This window comes from Durio zibethinus, chromosome 5 (assembly GCF_047325235.1).
Source record: "Durio zibethinus cultivar Kanyao isolate XHJ-2024 chromosome 5, ASM4732523v1, whole genome shotgun sequence".
Lineage (NCBI taxonomy): Eukaryota > Viridiplantae > Streptophyta > Magnoliopsida > Malvales > Malvaceae > Durio > Durio zibethinus.
Window position 1 is genome coordinate 10,016,774 of NC_143166.1, and position 18,573 is coordinate 10,035,346.

General features: G+C 30.7%; 1 protein-coding gene and 1 long non-coding RNA gene across 15 annotated transcripts; both read right to left on the bottom strand.

Moving 5' to 3' along the window:
* Window positions 1-943: 943 nt before the first annotated feature.
* LOC111282999 (uncharacterized) lies at window positions 944-13,508 on the bottom strand. Of its 14 annotated transcripts, none has more exons than XR_016342165.1 (8): window positions 13,163-13,500; window positions 10,796-12,555; window positions 10,557-10,644; window positions 10,096-10,144; window positions 9,908-9,978; window positions 9,666-9,750; window positions 7,646-8,505; window positions 944-1,300 (listed from the first exon to the last, which is right to left on the bottom strand). It is a non-coding gene; the product is annotated as an uncharacterized LOC111282999 (long non-coding RNA). The 14 variants fall into 14 exon arrangements; XR_016342163.1 differs by having other exon boundaries at window positions 10,759-12,555; XR_016342170.1 differs by having other exon boundaries at window positions 7,646-7,768; window positions 8,439-8,505; window positions 10,096-12,555; window positions 13,163-13,505.
* Window positions 13,509-14,017: 509 nt separating this feature from the next.
* Window positions 14,018-18,136, bottom strand: LOC111281547 (caffeoylshikimate esterase-like). Its single transcript, XM_089760833.1, has 8 exons — window positions 17,741-18,136; window positions 17,566-17,595; window positions 17,098-17,227; window positions 16,819-16,965; window positions 16,576-16,706; window positions 15,123-15,260; window positions 14,590-14,688; window positions 14,018-14,450 (listed from the first exon to the last, which is right to left on the bottom strand). The coding sequence occupies exons 1-8, from the start codon at window positions 18,041-18,043 to the stop codon at window positions 14,241-14,243; spliced, it is 1,188 nt and encodes a 395-aa protein (XP_089616959.1). The 5' UTR covers window positions 18,044-18,136; the 3' UTR covers window positions 14,018-14,240.
* Between the last annotated feature and the right edge of the window lie 437 nt (window positions 18,137-18,573).

An 18,573-nucleotide genomic window follows, 5' to 3' on the forward strand; every position in this document is an offset into this window, starting at 1 on the left:
AAAGAAAAGTTATTATACCAAAATCATATTGAAATAAGATACTGTAGTGAAAGACATATTCCTCTAAAAGTTAGACCACCAGTTCGACATTAAGCTAAGAAGGCACAAGAGTCTTGAACACCGACTAAAATATCTTGGTTATATGTTTGATTTATGGACTACTTGTATTTGATATTATCTTGATAAGACAATCGATTTGCACACAGTTGAAATAATATCAGATAATATTGATATCATGACTTTATCACCCAAAGAGCCCGAAGCTGAAGCCATCAATTACTAAAGCTTTGACACATACTACCTGCTTTTATGTTGAAATGGTATCAGAGTGCAATTCTGAACAAAAAAAAAATTTTGTTTATGATACTTGATTATTAAAGTTGGATAAGGAAAGCCAAAAAAAAGTTATTTTCATGGATTTATCAACCAGTAGTAATTATAATTCTCAACCATCTTTTAGATCTTATTTTAGTTTGTTGTCTCTCCTTTCTCCTGTACTTACAAAGTCTTCTTCTTCTAAATTAAAATTCTTGTATCAAATAGATTATATCCCAAAAAAAAAGAAAGCCCAACAAACAATTCTTTTTCTTGTAAATCCTTATATAGCTTTCTTAAATTCTTTCACTTCTCTTACTAGATCTATAAAAACCCTTTTAAAACCAAAATACAAAGCTTCAAAAGAGTATGTTCAAGCCACAAACATTGACCAATGTATTCTTTCAGCAAGAACTCAAGAACACTTTGTTACTCATCAGATTCCAAATGAATTTCTTTAATAGTGGTCAAAACAAGAATACACTCACATCCACTTTGGTGCTATCAAAATAACTTTGACCTTCCATAGTAGAAATGATATTCCTGTATATACTAAGATAGCCTTGTTAAACACAAGATTCAAATAATACGAGCATGCAATACTTGAAATAGCTAAGAAAATGCTCAATGCAAGAACTATCTTTTTCATAATCTTCCCAAATTATAATGTCTCTTCATGATCCAATACTATTAGATGCTTTGAAAGTTCAAGTACAAATTGTAGGTACTGATATAAAAAGACTTTAAGCAACCCTTCACTACTAGATGGCATATAAAGTTCAAGTTCATGCCATTAACTTGCCTTTTCCTCACTCTAATGATGCTATTTTGTAAAAACGGAAGTAGCAGACAAAAATCTCACACATGTGCATATTCCAAAGCAAATCTCAAATGAAAAACTTCTCACACTTCTTCCAAAGTCGTGGACGATAAATTATCAAAAGATTTGGAAGCAAACTGAACCCATTCAACACTTTCATCCAACCTAAAAAACAAATCAAGATAGCATTATAACAATAGTTTGATCATAGCAAAAGAAAAGATGTTCCTCCAACAATCTTTCCAACATAGTTCATGATGCAAACATGTCAAGTTGAGCAAGATGTTCCAATCACTCACTTCCAGTCTAATGAAAATCTTGTATATGCATATAGATCTCTATAAGAACATTGCTATTGGGATACTAATTGCATATAAAAATACTGTCAAAAAGACTTATACAGAAGCTTTCTAAATGATGATGATGACGATATTCCAAATAAGCAAAAGAAGAAAAAATCTTCCCAACAAAAGCTCAAAGAAAGATATAAGAATAGAGACCCTGAAGTTAATCTCTTTGGTAAACTCTCAGGAAAGTTTGACTATTATGTCATTTATCCTAAAAATGAAAAACTCCCTCAAACTTGTAAAACCCAAATCACACAAAAACCAAATTCCACTCAACCATTGCTACAAATAACCATGATGCAACCAAACCACCTAAGATAGTCTTACGACTTAGATTTCCCTCATTTCCAAGAATTTCAAAAAGTTCAATACAAACACATTCCAAAAATCCCAAACCCCACTGACAAAGATGAATATGAAAATTAACAAAAATGTTTCTCATGCTGAAGCAATTTTAAACTAGCAAACTGAAACTTTCTAGCATAATGCATACCTGTACAAAATAGAACACAAGTTGGCCAAGTCAATCATCACTTTGATCAAAATCTTGCTAATATTCAAAATATTATTCTTGAAATCCAATCAAAGATAATAACTCTAGATCAAGAGCTCAGATACATGGTTGAAACTAACACTAGATTCACTTATGTTTTTACTGAAAGAGAGAGAGATGAAAAACTTAAAGATTCAACTTATAGATCTTCAGAATAAGCTTCGTTAGAAACAACATGCAGCATCTACCTATAGTATCTTCACTCAAATCAACACTGAAATGCATAATACCCCTTACCAAGCTTATACCCCTCATCTATTTTATCAACCATACAATCGTCCAACCTCCCCCCAAAACCTTTCACCCTTTTTCGGTATAAACCCCCTCTTACATCCATACCAACATCTTCACAACCAAAACAATACTTCACTCCTATATCAGACCAACTAAAACAACCTTCATTTGGCACAACTAAAAAATAAATTCAAAGATTTCAAGAAAAACATGTTGAGCCAAAACCAAAAAAAATTGGAGAACAAACACTTTCTCAACCTCTAAAACCAAAACCAAGCTCAACTTTTACACCTCAAAACCATACACCTCACATAGACCAAAAACCTGTACAACTTATGATCTTCCCTACATAAAACCTTCCAGAAATGATTCACCAGATGGTACAAGAAAATCTCCCTTAATTTTCTTTTAAAGATATTTTTTCTTCTACCTTTGAGATTGAATCTCAAATAAAGACTATTGAGTTAGCTAATACAGATGATACTAATGATTCAGATGAGTCAGAACTTCCTCAAATCTTAATGATAGAAGCAACAATTGAAGTTTTAGAAGATAATCCAAAAATACACAACCTTGATGCAATGGACATTGAACAATACCCTCTTCTACAACAAACACATGTTCCTTCCTTTATATCAAAGTTTTTAGTCTTTATAATTGATGACATTCCTCGTTCAAAATGACCTTCAAGGCTCCAAAAATTCTTAGCATAGGGATTAGTTTAACTAAACTTCAATCTTAATGTTACGATGAACACAATCTTGATCAGATTTGTTTCCATAATGGTTGGCACTCTAAAAAATTTTTAAGACAATATTAGTGAATACAAACAATTATAATTTCTTCAATGTCCAATCATCACAGAAGCTATATTTCAATTTTTAACAATATTTTGTAGCCAAAAAACTCAAATTGAAAAAGATAAGAGAATAATTTTTCAAGTTAAAATGTTGATCTTTCCATCCAAAAGATCTTGACAGACACTATCAACAGTTTTTTCAATATTTTTACATACTTGGTGGATTTAATGATGTCAACTTAAAGCAAACATTTCTAAACTTTGTTCCAAAAAAACTTGCACAACAGACAAGAACGCAACTAAACCTTAGATCTCTTTATGTTAGAACCATGAACCTTGGATATATCTATAAAATGATATTAAAAGCCCTTGACAAGATTTGCAAATAGCATAAATACATTAAAATCTTGGTGAACAACTCCAAAAAGTTAAAAAACCATGTTCCTACTCTTCCTCTAAACTACTACCTGTCGCTGTGTACGTGCCAAGACTCTAGTAACTGATTGCTTCAATTCTGAGCTCTCCAAGTGGTAAAGTCATGACAATACTATATGATACTATTTCAACAACGTGCGAATCAATTGCTCTATCAAGATAATACCAAACATAAGTAATCCATAGATCAGACATATAACTAAATATTCTAGTCGGTGTTCAAGACTTACGCTTTCTTGACTTAACGTCAAACTGGTGGCTTAACTTTTATGAAAATATATCTTTCACTATAGTAACTTATTTTAATATGATCTTGGTACAGTAATTTTTTTTTGCTGAAAGAGTGAATCAATGATCTATTTGATAATTTTACAATAATTTTTAATACAAATGATCCACAATACTGTTGCAACTATATAACATACTCAACTTATATCACTGTAAATTATGAAATAGATAGAAGAACTATGAATTTGAAACTTTTAACTATAAAAGAAAGATGAAGGAATTAACAAAAGAAAAGAGTTTTTAACCAGACATTTTTATAAAGAAAGATTTCTTACAAGAGAAGATAAGATTAGAAAAACTTAAAAAATTCTAGCTTGTTCATTCTAAGAGAAAGAACTTACAATTTATATAAAAAAAAGTAAAAAAATAACGACCTAATAAAATGAAATCATGATTAAAGTTATGACTTTATAAGTGACTTGACATAAAAATATTTTAGTTTAAAAAAGTAAAGATGACTCGACAATAATATAGCATAAAGTAGATTAAACATAAAATTGATTAGACATAAAATAAATATAAAGTTGATGGTGAGTTGATGAGATGTCAACATCAATTTTGGAGTCTTTTGGAGAGCATTATCACACATAATTATACATAATTGGACTAGAATAAAAAATTTTTCGTTTGGAGCACCATGAGTAAATTTTTTATTGGATCATTTGTATGAGCTACAAGTGTGTTTTGGAGAGAGATTAAAGTGAGAGTTATTTATTCCTAAAGTGAAATCATAACCTAAATTTTCTAACCATTGATCTGAATTAAAATCTTCATAAGGGTCCCGTGATTCTCAATCCATTTCTTTGAAAACTTTAAGAGGTTTTCAATAAGGATTCCATTCTATTGGTCTTGCATGGTCAAATTTATATTTTGTAGTTTCAAAAAAAGATTCTATTCATGTACCATCAAATTTGGTTCTATAAATCTTCTTATCAATCTTAAGCTGATAATTGTGTTCTGAATAATAGTTTTCCCATGAAACATCATCTTGAAGCTCTGGCCAATTTTGCTTATGAATCTTGTGATTCATTTTACAAATCTATCTCTAGAATTCAATATATTCAATGGGATAATCAAAAAGAGAATCTAACAATGAATAACCTTATGAGCTATAAATTACCACATATGAAAAAAACTGAAGTTTAGCTACTAAATAATTGCATGATCTGTGAAAAATCAAAATAATGTGAGAATCTGAAAAAAATTTTGCGTATTTCTCACAGGTTTCTATCCATTTGATCTAAATTAGAATGAATCCGAACTATTACAAGAACATTTTGAGATACTGATGACTAAAATCCATTTGATATCTTTTAAGGTTAATGGTTGATTGCTGAAAAAAATGAGAGTATTTTGAAATGTAAAAGTGAAAATTCTACAACAAAGGAAAAGATGTCTTCCAATCGAAGATTAAACTAATATTAGTATTGATTTTCAAATCAATCAATTCAAATGACCAGTCCAATATCAACTTTTTTTTAAAAATATTTAGTGTTAATATTAAATGTATATATTTTTGCCAATGCAATAAATGCATAGAAAGTGTATTATTCATTATTGCATTAAATAGTGATTTTTATTATTTTTGTTATTTTATTTAAAAGTAAATAATATACTTTGAATTAAATTTAACTGAAATGAAAGCTCACACGATGCTACAAGTTTATTTTAGTAGTGCAGAAAAAATTATGTCATGAAAGAACAATTGGAAATATAATAATTTGAAGTTAAAACCTTAAAATAGTTCAAAAAAAACTAAAAAAAATAGATAATATTTAAAAAAGTTCCAATTGTGTTTACTTATCCTTTTAATATTCGTGCATTGCAAATATACAACAATTTAACGAAACCAACAAATGAAGAGAAGATTAGAAAAAAAAAGAAAAGTAAGCTAACAAAAGAAGAAAAGATTAAAAAAAAAAAAGTAAATTCATGAGAAGTCAAGATTTCCTATGATTAAAACAAGATTTATACACTCATAAAACCAAACTTGAATAGTCAAAATTAAGACATTCCCCCCGGCCTTTAACTTATTTCAATGAGTAATTTCAAAGGATTTAATTCATTCATGAGCAATTGGAACCGACAACTTACAAATCTGTTAAAATGAAAGCGCAAAGAGTATAAAAATATAGGAAAATCAAATCATAATCATAAACCAAAAAAAAAAAAGCAATCGAACACTTTCTTTCATATCAATATCTTTTTATATGAAGACTGCATAATCATCTAAGTATCAATTATTCTCAGCATTCAAAGTTAATCTATGTAATAGAACCCTTATCTCCAAAAATTTTTTTTCTCAATTCTAATAACAAATCAGCAGATAGTCATTTCAGTCTAATAGTTTCCCAAACTTTGAAAAGCATTTATAGAGTTCAATGATTAGATCACTTTTGAAAATATACCAAAAAAGAAAAAAGACTCCATTAATCCTTTCTTTATTAACATGTAAAACTAAAACAATCATAACTTCAATTATTAATCTATCTAATCATGATAATCAATGACACAGTAATAACAGAATCATATAAGCTAAAAGATCTTTAAAATCACATTTCTATTTAATTACCAAGAAAATGGACTAACAAGAAGAACTCACTACTCATATTTGTAAACTTACTTCATTCATATTTAAAAATTTTTTATCAATTAATAAATTCAATTCTATTTCCACTCATTTTCTTTGATTTTTTCTTTCACTTTCTTAACAACCAAGCAACAAATTAAACAAAAAAAAAAGTGAAAAACAGATAAAAAATTGAAAGATTCAATTCAATAAGTACCTTCAAGCAGCATACTTGAAAATTCTACCAATTTTTTGTTGATTTTAAGAATGCTTTAAAGCAAGGAAGAGCTTTCTCTTTCCGTAACATTGTTCCTATTCCCATCTCAAAACCTTTAGTTACTTAAATTTTATGAGATCAAGTATAGAATCCATATCAAAAGGAGCTTAAGCATGACAAAATGAAGCAGGATAGATCAAGCACTTTATTAAATAAAGATAACCATGATAATTAATTAAAAATAAAACACCATAAATAGTACAAATGACCTAACTCAAACTTCCCAAAAGTAAAGAAATATCATTCTCCTACCATGTGTGATAGAATCAACTTCCCATCACCTGTCTTAGCATAAATCCTAAAAGATTCACATATAATACATTTGACAAATGATCAACAACATTCTTGAAATTTAGTGCAATGCACAAAAAAAATATGCAAAAAGGCTTGAAAATAAGTTTTATCAAACTTTTACTTCATATGGTTCCCTAGGTGATTCCTAAACCTGGTTTTCATCAATTAACTACAAATATTATATAAGTATTAATTACAAATATCTTTTAGACTAAAACAAATTTGGTGCAAATATGTAAGAGAGAATAAAAGTCCATGCAGCAACATATTAGAGCTAACAAAAAAAATTATGATAATAATGATTCATGTATAGGAAATATTAAAAATTAATCTGCATATTCGCTATAAGGTGTGAATTTCCTAATCCTCCTTACATACTTCCAAATTACAAACTATCACCAAACTCTAGTCAAATTTAAGCAGTAATAGTGGCACTATACCTTTCTTCAAAACTCCCAAATCATTGCAAACAACCAAAAAATGGGCATAAAATAACATGACATTAGAACTAAAAAGAAGCCAGATACAAATTAATCAATGATAGCTAGATATCATGAGCACCTCAAACATTAGAAAGAATTCTTATGAATACTATAGACATTACTAGGAAAGTATGTATGAGAACACTAAATACACATTGTATAAAAGAACCAAAATTGGTTTATGCCAAAATGTTGTAACAAAAAACAAGTATCAGATTTGTAGCATTCTTGCCTTGGCTTTGGAGAAATCTGTCAACTCAATCTCAAAATGGAGTTCATCTTCTTTTAGGAAACTACTTGGAACAGGAACAGGAAGTCCTCCTCGGCATAATGCATTTCAGGTTTCATTAAAAAACTGCAAACCAAGAAGAAAACAAACCATGCTACACTTTATGAAAAAGCATATTAGAAATTGATTAAAGAAGATGAGTAACACGCTTTACTATACGGAAAAAACCAAATAAACAGAAAATTGGTTTGCACACGTTGCGTTTGAATGAAATAATGTGCAATTGACTTGAAGCTCATTTGTAATATCTGGAAGGTGGATAAAGAAGCTTAGATATAATTTCACCTTCAAAGAAAAAGGTCTAAGTAGGAACATGCACAATTGATAAACTTCCCTCCTATAAAAAGAGCCAGTAGGAGCCTATCCTTTCGCTTGCTCTACTATGGGCTGAACGTTAATTAACCAAGTTCAACTTCGTTTTCAAGATGTATAATGCAAGAGAAACAGAAACAATTAAGCAAACGATATGCATGCACAGATGCAAAAACATCAATACATAACCCACATAAAAACGACCTGCATAATGCAAGAGAAACAGAAACAATTAATCGATCAACAAGAAAATGCATGTTTTAAATTTGTTAAATACAATCAATAATAAATGAAAAAATTAGAAAGAGAGATAAAGCAAATCATCAAGCTTTTAATTTCAAAACACACATGCAGATAACCTCAAAGACAAACAAATCATTGAGTAAGGCACAAGCACCAAAGAAAAAGAGAAAAAGATCACAACCCTTAAAATCAGAGGGAGAAAACCTTCACACGACGAATGATGACTGATGACTGCAAACCGCAGTAACCTGCAAATGAACAGCATTCAATTGGGAAAGTGACATCAGTGAAACATTTAAAGAGAAAAATCATCAAAGAATCCTGAATTTTTTTAATGAATAAAAAATAATAAGTAGTACAACATTGATGAAGATGGTTTAAAAATGGCCTCTTGTTATTGGCCTCATAGCCTAAGGATACGATAGGCTTTAAATAAAATAGTCTGATGCCACATATATTCCATAAAATAAAAGCTCAAAAGAAATTGAAAAATGAAACATTTTCAAATGAAAAAAACCCAACAGAAAAATTAAGAACATTCGAAACTGTCTATGACTAATAACAAACATCCCCACAAAGATCACTACTAAATGAAACTCTTTTTATAAGCTTTTCCATCACCAGTATCTAGCCATGCTCAAATGGTAATGAATTAGGTCAAAATAAATTATCAAAGTTATAACAAAAAAGGAAAAGAAAAGATATCATATTTCTAATTTTGAAAAAGCAATTAAATAAACATCAAAGCACATCACAAAGGTGATATGAAATCTAACATTTTCATGCAAAATTAAAAAAAAAAAAAACCAGTTACCTTTAATAGTTAATATCCTTTATTTGCTTCATTACAAAAAAAGATTTTTTAAAGACCCTTTAGAAATAAAATAGCAAGCATTAAAAAAATAAAATATTTGATTTTGTTTAAGCAAAGAAACTTACACAAAAATGGTCAACTTAGAAACAATGACAATCCAATCCGAAAAGCATCAACATTCGCTTTTCCATATATTCTAAATATGCTAATTAATTAGTAGGAATAAAATTTTCACATAGTAAGTATGCAATTATAAGGAAATGTCCAAAGTCTTTCAATGCCATTATGCATACTTCATGTGCTATAGAACTTAAAATTAAAAACCCAAAATGAAAAAAAAGAAAAAATAATACAACCTAAATCAATGTTGATTGAGAGATATAATTAATAAATGCACGTGGATCCAAATTCTAGATTCCCCATCACCATACACTTCAATCTGAATAAAACATATATTGCAGCACATATTTTATATTAAGACAGCTTGCGCCTGCTGTAATGTTTCATGGCTTTTCAATATAAAAATTAAATATCCGACAATTTAAAAAGAAAATAAAAATACTTTAACACAGGAAAACATGAAGAAACACAAACCTCCTGCTCCAATGCTGCCAATGCTCTAAACTAATGAGCCAGCAAGTTACATGTTATGTATGGAACCTTGATGAGGTAAAATATTCTGTAATTTTTATATTCAGGTATTACAACAGCGGTTTTTCTAAAAGAAAAAGGTTCATATTAAAAATATAAGAAATCTCATAAATCATCAATCCTGCTTCAATTTCCATTGATACAATTTTAAAAGAAACTGAAAAACAGAATTTAAGGGCTCAAACCTTAATCTTTTTAACAAACCAACCAAATCATTCCATGCAATAATCAGTCTTAGTTAGATTAACCTTCAAACCTTAAATCACAAGAAAAAAAAAAAAGGAGAATCAACTAAAATCCTCTTAAAAATCACCAATAAAAATAAGAATAAAAGAATTATAGAGACAAGATCAAACAATTATCAAGAACCAACCCAATCACTCCATGCAATAATCAGTCTTAGTTAGATTAACCTTCAAATCCTGAATCATTAAAAAAAGGAGAATTAGTTAAAGTCATCTTAAAAATCACCAACAAAAATATGAAGAAAAGAATTACAAAGACAAAATAAACAATTATCAAGAACAAAAAAAAAAGAAAAAATAACCTGAAAAAATAAGAAAAAGCATAGAAAAAATTAAAAGGAAATTTCAAAAAAATAAAATGTTCTCATTGAAAAAGCAAGCCAAATTGGTGTGTTTAGGCCAATTTTGAAAAAAAAAAAAAAAGAAATGGGATATAAATGAAATAAACAACAATATATATATATATATAGATATACAATATATAACAATCTGCGTGTTGCTACAATCTTTCATTTTCTTATATAATAATCTATATTAAAATAATCAAAGATTTATGTATAAAAGTAAAATAATAACATGCTTAGCATACTTATATAAATCTATAAATGTCTTATCACCAGTGGTCCATCTTTGGTGTTCCATCACCAGTTTTTCACCAGTGAAGTGTTCAACCAATCCTTACATTTCAAAGAAACTAAATTTAGAGCCCAAATAATCAAATGGAAAAATAGTACACATAAATTGTATAAGAAAAAAAAAAGGAGAAAAGAGAACAATAGTGTTTAGATTACTATTATTTGTATAATCTCAACAGTCATGAAACCCAACTCTCAAAGCAGCTACCAATGTGTTGTTGAACATATAGGTTTTATCAATAGCATCCTCTCCAAAATATCCAACAAACCAACATCTTCTCGTATGCAGCTTTGTTTACATCCTTGTAAGAACAACTCCTATTGGAAGTGTTATTATAGTACATAATATGAAGGAAAAAAAAAAAAAAAACTATTTATGTTGTCCATGACAAAGAGATGACAAAATTTTAACTAATCCACAATCAACGTTCTTTGCATTTTAAATTTTGGAAAATTCACACTGTTGTTTATGTTCACATAGTTGTACCTAAACGTTGGCAGCATATAGATATTCCATCCAATGTTGTAACCCAAATCACAAAATATGCATAAATGCAGCAACTGTGAATAGCAAAAGTATGATAAATTCTTATGATGTCCCATAGAAGAAGCATGCCAACTGTATACCTAATTATATAGGAAAATCTAACATAAACAACTCAATTAAGAAGAAAAAGCTATTCAATTATCAATCTCTAATCCTATATCCCTCTCTTAGTCTTGAAAATTAGACATTTGATTGATAGTCATACATTACTTTCACGTTAGGTGAAGAGTGATGATGAAGACCACCTGCATGCAACTAAATATATAATCTTGAACCACAGATAGAATCATAGAAGGCAAAACAGAAAGAACATCACAGTTAATATTGAACAAAATGTTCTTTAGAAACCATTGAGAGGTTTCTGATGTTAAGGCCTCTTTGAACAAAGCAGGCAAGCAATATGAAAAAATTGTTTGATATGACTGACTGACATACATAGAAATTTTTCTTTCTTTCATTTCACGAGAATGCTGCAGAACTTTCAAATCTGATGCATTAATGAATTTATAAGCCAGGCAATGATAAGGGCTCACAATTTCCTTAAAGAACTTTTTTTTTATGAATCCTTAAAGAACATTTTAAATTGTAAGAGTATCAAATAAAATTTAGCAAAAACTTAATGCTAACCTGGTATTGCTCTACCAAATATAGCTGCAAGTGCTGTGTACATGTTCTCAGTATCTTTAGGTTGAAAATAAAAAACAATGGTCTACACATAATTTTCCGACGACATTAGTAAATAGAGATTGAATATCCCTACAATTTTAACTAAATATTATAAGGATAATAGAGAATAGTAATTGAAATTATTGTACATCCTAAGTGTCCACTGACATACATAGAAAAATATACCATATCCATACATAGAAAACTTCACAAGCATATCCATTCTCCAAGATTATGATTAAACTAAAAATTATAACATCAGAAATAGGATGGTTGGAAATCAAACTTAAAACTGCAATACTTTAGTTGAGAGTAATCACAATTGGAGCTGTGCCAATAAATAATAGGATCGAAAGTCTCACAATCTCTTTAATAAAAAGTTAAATAACTGCCTAAAGTTGAGAGTCATATAATGTTGTAGGACCATAACTATTTACATCCTCATTTACTGTCAAAAAAAAAAAAAAAAAAGCAGTTTGTTCAGATTGACAGTATTACAGTAGATAGTGATAAGTCAGATCAATGACTGAAATATCAATTTTAATCTATCTGGAACTAAAGTATCAATATTCAGATACTTTTGCGATCTGGAAATTATAAATGGGATTTGGAGTTTGAGTGCTAGCCTTAACTAGTAGTAGTTATCCAAGCAAAATTGGAATCTCTTACATTCTCAACAGGCATGAATCATGACAGAAGCCGCCGACAACAGCAATGCTGATAATTGAGTAAGGCAACGTCTGCATTTAGAAAAGAAAAAGAAAATCACATTGTTTAATTCTGAAACAATTGATGATTACAGACCTTATTTTCTGATGCATGTCATTAGTAACATAGAGACATGTATGTACGTACATACATCAAGAAAGCAGAAAAGGTATTTGTATTAGTATTTGTCGGTTTTAGTGATTGAGAGAAATTGGTTGCTTTGAATTCAATCCTTATTTTTTGTTGTGTTCACTTTTCAGTCTTGTAAAAATGTGAAAAAAAATTTTTTTTTTAAAAAGAAACAATTAGGAGATATTTCAGCGCATGCTCAACAGATACATAAACCAGAATACATGTATAAATGCAAAACATTTTTAGCCAAGTCTAGGTGATAGACCAGATATATTTTTGGGTATAAAAATTATGCAGACAATCCCAAAAACTTAACCAACCAAACATAAAAGAATGAGAAACAAAAGATCTAAAGTAATATAGGTATGCAAAAGTAAAAAAAAAAAAAAAAAAAAAAACCAAAAACCAAATTCATCAAAAAATCAAAATAAGAACAAAAGTATCAAATTTTCAAAAAACCCAGGTTCCAAAAACCAAAAGAAAAAAAAAAGTGAAAAGAGCAACAACCTTCAGAGATGGCATTTTAATCTATCTCTGGCCCCCGCAGAAGAGTTAACTGGTACTGTTTCTTGAAGATCTGAATATGAAGCTATTGAAAAACATGACAGTAGAGCAGATGCACCCATTTTTTCCCTTCCAAGGGTAATCTAACAAGAAATAGAGAAACAAAAAAATAGAGAAGTAAATGATAACTCTGTCTTTTGTCATTCTCGAGCCATATTCCCATGGAGTACCCTTTTTAGTTTTTATTGAACAGGTGTAAGGCATGCCCTCCCGTTTCTGCTTCAATTTTGTGTCTTTGCCAAATTTAATCATCAATTTTTATTTAAGACATTGCTGAGTTATATAGGTAAAGGCAATTTGGGAATAATTATATATAGAGGTATAGATATCAATATTTTTTCAAATTATTTTTTAGTTAATTATCATTTTTCTTTATACTTAACTTAAAGTTATTAAAAATCTTTACTACTAATTTTTTAAGCAGTCAAAAAATATTTGTCCAAAAATACTCTCTTTGATTAAATGGTTGGAGTTTTAATTTATTTTTGGAGGGGAATGGTCAGAGTTTTAATTAACTATCCAATTTTAACCTCAAAATTAGTGTAAACCAACTCAAAAATATTCCAATTAAATCAACTAAGAAGTTGACCTGCGGTAGACTTCACAGTTGTTCGACTTGCCAAACTGGATCGGACATGTCACTGATTCTCAATTCAACGACTTCCTTTTTTTCAAATAAAGCCTACAAAATCCTACATAAATAATGGACCTTCACCTAACAGCTTATCAATTCTTTATTGTGCTATGAAAACTTCAGCATCAATGTACCGGGGAGCACCATAACAGCTGGAATGAAATATATAAAACAAAACTTTGAACCCATTTCATTTTCTCCAATTACAGAATGTTGACTTAGCAGAGTGGCCCTCCCCACCTCCTGAATTGACATTGACTTTTTTTGGTCTTTAACTGCTTTGAAAAATATCAATCCTAACTACTAAAGTTCTGAAAACTTGGTAGCATTGAGTGGAGATATAGCAGCAGGGAAAATAACCACTGCATGTCAATAATTTTACTAAACCTAGCACCGAGCATCAAGCCATTCAATAATATCATTAAGAACAGTATAGATTCTGTCATCAGGTTCCCCTTCCAGAATGCAGTGATAGCCTTCTTCATACAGCTTCAGGGTTTTGTCCTTGCTCGAAGCATTTTCGTAAAGAAACTGGCTTACTAATGGATCTGTCACCTTATCTGCAGCTCCATGAAGAATCAGCAGTGGGGATGAAACCTACAATACTCAGGAATTAGCTCAACTTTTCTTTGTTATATTATTAATTGTTTCTATTTCAGATAATACAATGAAATAGCCTCCTGCTGTAGACAATTACAAATAAAAGGGCAAATAAAACTAATTAATCAAAACCAACCTTCTCCATTTGCATCTCAATTTCTTTGGTAGCCTTTAAGAGTTCAACAGCAGTTCTCAATCGCACTCGATCATCATAAGAGATCACATTGTAAACAGCCTGAAAAAGAGAAAGAATACAAAATCATTTTTCAAGTCATATCCAAAACCATTGAAATAAAATGTAGTTTCCGGTTTTCTCCTTTCAGGAGAAAAATTCCTGTTTCTTTTTTCTCAAATTTTCTTTATTGATGATTAATGATGAACCGTACGAGCTATATCATTAATGAAGAAACAAGTTTGATGAATATTCAGAGATGGTGATGTTCTATACACAGATTGATAAGGGTCATTCTCCAAGTTTTAGCTTTGGCTGATATTGCTACTTTATCAAAAAATGTGATAGAAGACCTGATGTGAAATCAGAGCAAAAAGACCTCTTAGTATCTGACAAGCTGGCTTCAATACGTCAAATTCTAGCTTCAGGTCAATTTTCAGTCATTTAACTCTATAAGTTAATTCATTTCAGGGTTGAATGAAGGAACACTGACTGACCATCTTCTGTTTCCTTGGCTCTCGGAACATCAGTTCAGCTAGATCTTTCTGTGGGACAAGCTTTGCTGTTGGCATAACTTTAGCCAGAAGGGTCAAAAACTTCAAAACTGGTTCTGAAGGAGTCACATCATCTTCAATCTTAGCGGCAGCAAAGTTTATGTCAAAACAAAATGTTCCAAATACAGAATGTGAACTTCAGAAGTCTTTTAAAACAGCTGAACAATTCAGATATAGGACATGATTTTAACATCATCTATGTCAGTTCGGAAACACAGATCTGAATATGCCGTTACCATAATTATTTAACGATAATGTGATGAAAATGCAATGGAATGCAAGCAAATATCCTCAGCGACATGCAAAAGCATGAAAACTTATGATTTGCACAGTCTGTCTACATTCAATGCCAAGTCTTGTTGAATTAATAGGGGTTCTTCACAATAGAATAACGTTTGCTTTGTCAATTTTCTAATAACAGAGCATTTCTCAGGCTATTCAGTCAAGTTTCCATGCAAGGAGCCACATACTTCAGACAAAAGGTAGGCAAAGTACATTTCAGTGATTATTAAGACCACGGTAGCCAAGAGAAAATTTAGTAAAACCAAACATATGACAGTATGATTAGTCTCAACATACAGGTAGCTTCGACTAACAAGTCAGAAGTGCTATCGGTTGACCCAGTGGTGGGGCCTGTTGATGGGTGCCTTATGACCCCAACGTGACAGATAGTTTAAGTGTTTTGGCTATGCCAAAACAGAATAGAATGCCCTTCATAGCTATAAATATGGAAATAACGAGGAAAGCAGAGACTGCAGAGCTACAATCTCCATTCTTTTACTGCAGTTCAGTCTTTTGTCGAATGTAGTGAGACTGAGGACTAAAAGCTCCTGATCATATTTTTGCAGCCACAATTACCCACAAAATTCCCCCTGAAATCATATTAAGGTTTCACTTTCTACAAGCAACCACATGTTTCTTTCTTTCCACTTCAATTTCAAGGGGTTCAGGACAATCAACCGGCAATGTACGTTCAGTGACTTTTTGGATAGTGTTCTTCATATATGGACCAATTTATACCTTGTAAATAACTTGTCAATCATTTACTCTAGAGCCTATACGAGATATCTATTCTTCACTAAACCTATACTTTTCCGAGGACAAAGACTTGATACAATGCAAAGAATGAGTATGTTTTAGCCTTCAAGCTTAACAGGTACAGGTTGGCAATTATTTTTGCTCTTTCTTTTTGTAAGTTATAGATTACGATTCACTAGGTACCAGAGTTGGAATATATTTTAATTGAAGTTCATTCATCAATATTTACCTAGAATTTAGGAAAGAAAACTTGCAACCAATTGAGTGATGCATGCATTCATACTCTTTAAATAGACCTTCTCATTATCTTATGGATCCACAAGAATCAGATCTATCTGAGGAAAAACAAAGAACTTACTTTACACATTGGCGCTACAAGGATCATTCCATCCCATCCTTGTGGATCCTTCAAGTGGACTTTGAGAGTAACAGCTCCACCCATGGACTGTCCCAATATGAAGCAAGGCAATCCTCTCACTTCAGGTCTTTCTGACGATCACTATTATAAAGCAAAATAAAAACAGCATTTTAAACTAATCACTCAAAAATTTATGATGATTGATTGAGAAACAGGGCAATACCCACACTACAAATTTCACACCTTTGATTTTTGCATATTGTTCAATGACATTGTCGGCTAATTCATCAAAGCTATAGATGTAACCATGCAATTCACCAGAAAGACCAAATCCTGGATGATCAATAGCATAAACCCCATAGCCAGATGCGGCAATGAACCTAGCAATGCCTGTAATCCCAAATTCTTCATGCATCAAATAAAGTACGTGGACATGGCTCAACTACTGAAACAAAGTACAACATAAGCCCTAGAGATATGGAGTAATTCAAATTACTCTATGAAGGGACATGATCAACTAACCTTCAAAGAAGAACGTGCAAGTATCACCATATCCATGGCAAAAACATACAGCACCTTTAATTTTCATCCTTGGTTCTGGCATCCAGCTTCTAAAGAAAATCTCCAATACCTTTGAATTCCTTTCAATCCACTACAAAACCTCTAAACAACATAGTTAAAATTCAAATAATTAAGCATTTATAATGGTGAATTTAAGAAACAAGAAACCCTTTTTTTTCTTGTAAGATTTGATCCGTATTATTAGAACTTGAATTTTTTATAGAAAATTGTGTTATTATTTTAGTCACTTACCACCCTCTAAAAATATATTGGATTCTTTTACCCAGAATTTATAGTTTCTGAACTTTATACCTTCATTTCATTTACAAAGCAACTGATTCTAGTACGTTGAGCTACTTTCTCTTCTTTTCTTCATTTTCAGTGAAAACAAACAGATCAAATAAAATAAATAAATATACAAACGCTTACCTCGTCTGTTATTACACCAGGAGGAGCCATCTATCGCCAGTTTCATATTCCCCCGCCCCCCAAAAAAAAAGAAGGATAAAACATAAATATCAGTTACTATTGCTATCCAAAAAGCTAAAAAAATTCAGTACATGAAAGTGCTAATTTAGCTACAATGGTTCCAAGTCAAACAAACCTTGAACAAGCAATGATCAAGTTGCTGCTGCACTTCCATGAAAGCAGATCGAACTCTTCTACGAGCAGAAGCATAGTCAAGATTCAGTGAAACAATCGAGTTCAACTCTTCACTGACTCCCTCAATCTTCTTCTTCTTCTTCCGTGCAGCTGCTTCGACCGTTAGGCGATGAGTTCCCTGAAGTTGAAGGGCTGGTGTGGGAGAAATGATGGGTATCGAGAGCCTTGGTGGATGAGTGGATGAAGAGTTGCGTTTAGGGGGAAGGAAAGGTGATCGGGATCTGAAAGTCAGAGAGAGCTCCATGGTTTATGGCTTAGTGGGATTGGCGGTGAACTGTGGGACTGGAAGGGCTGTCCATGGCTAGAAAGACTAGTGTTACACTTACGATGAAAAATGCAAGCTAACCCAATTTGCTGTCAACTTCAACCATTGCTCGTGGTCCACGGTCGCCTTATTTTATATGCGGTCAAATATATGTAAATTCTTTTCATAAATTACCAATTACATTGATTGAGTCTGTGAGATTTAAATATTTTTAAAGTTTGTTATTTTTTATGATTTTAGAATAAAAAACCTCTCTCATTTTAAATTCTTTCCCAGAATTAAAAAGAATTCTTTTTATAAATTTTGATCTTGATTTTTGAATTACGAATGGAGATACTATAATTTTTTATTTATAAATTTAGTTTCTTCCATTTTAAAATTTATAATTTCAAATTCTATCCATTAGAAAAATATTTTTACTACCAAAAAAATTGTTCTTTTTTATTATGAATTTTTAAAGCCGTTCTACTCTATCCTATTTTAGATTCCATCCAACGCTACTAATTACA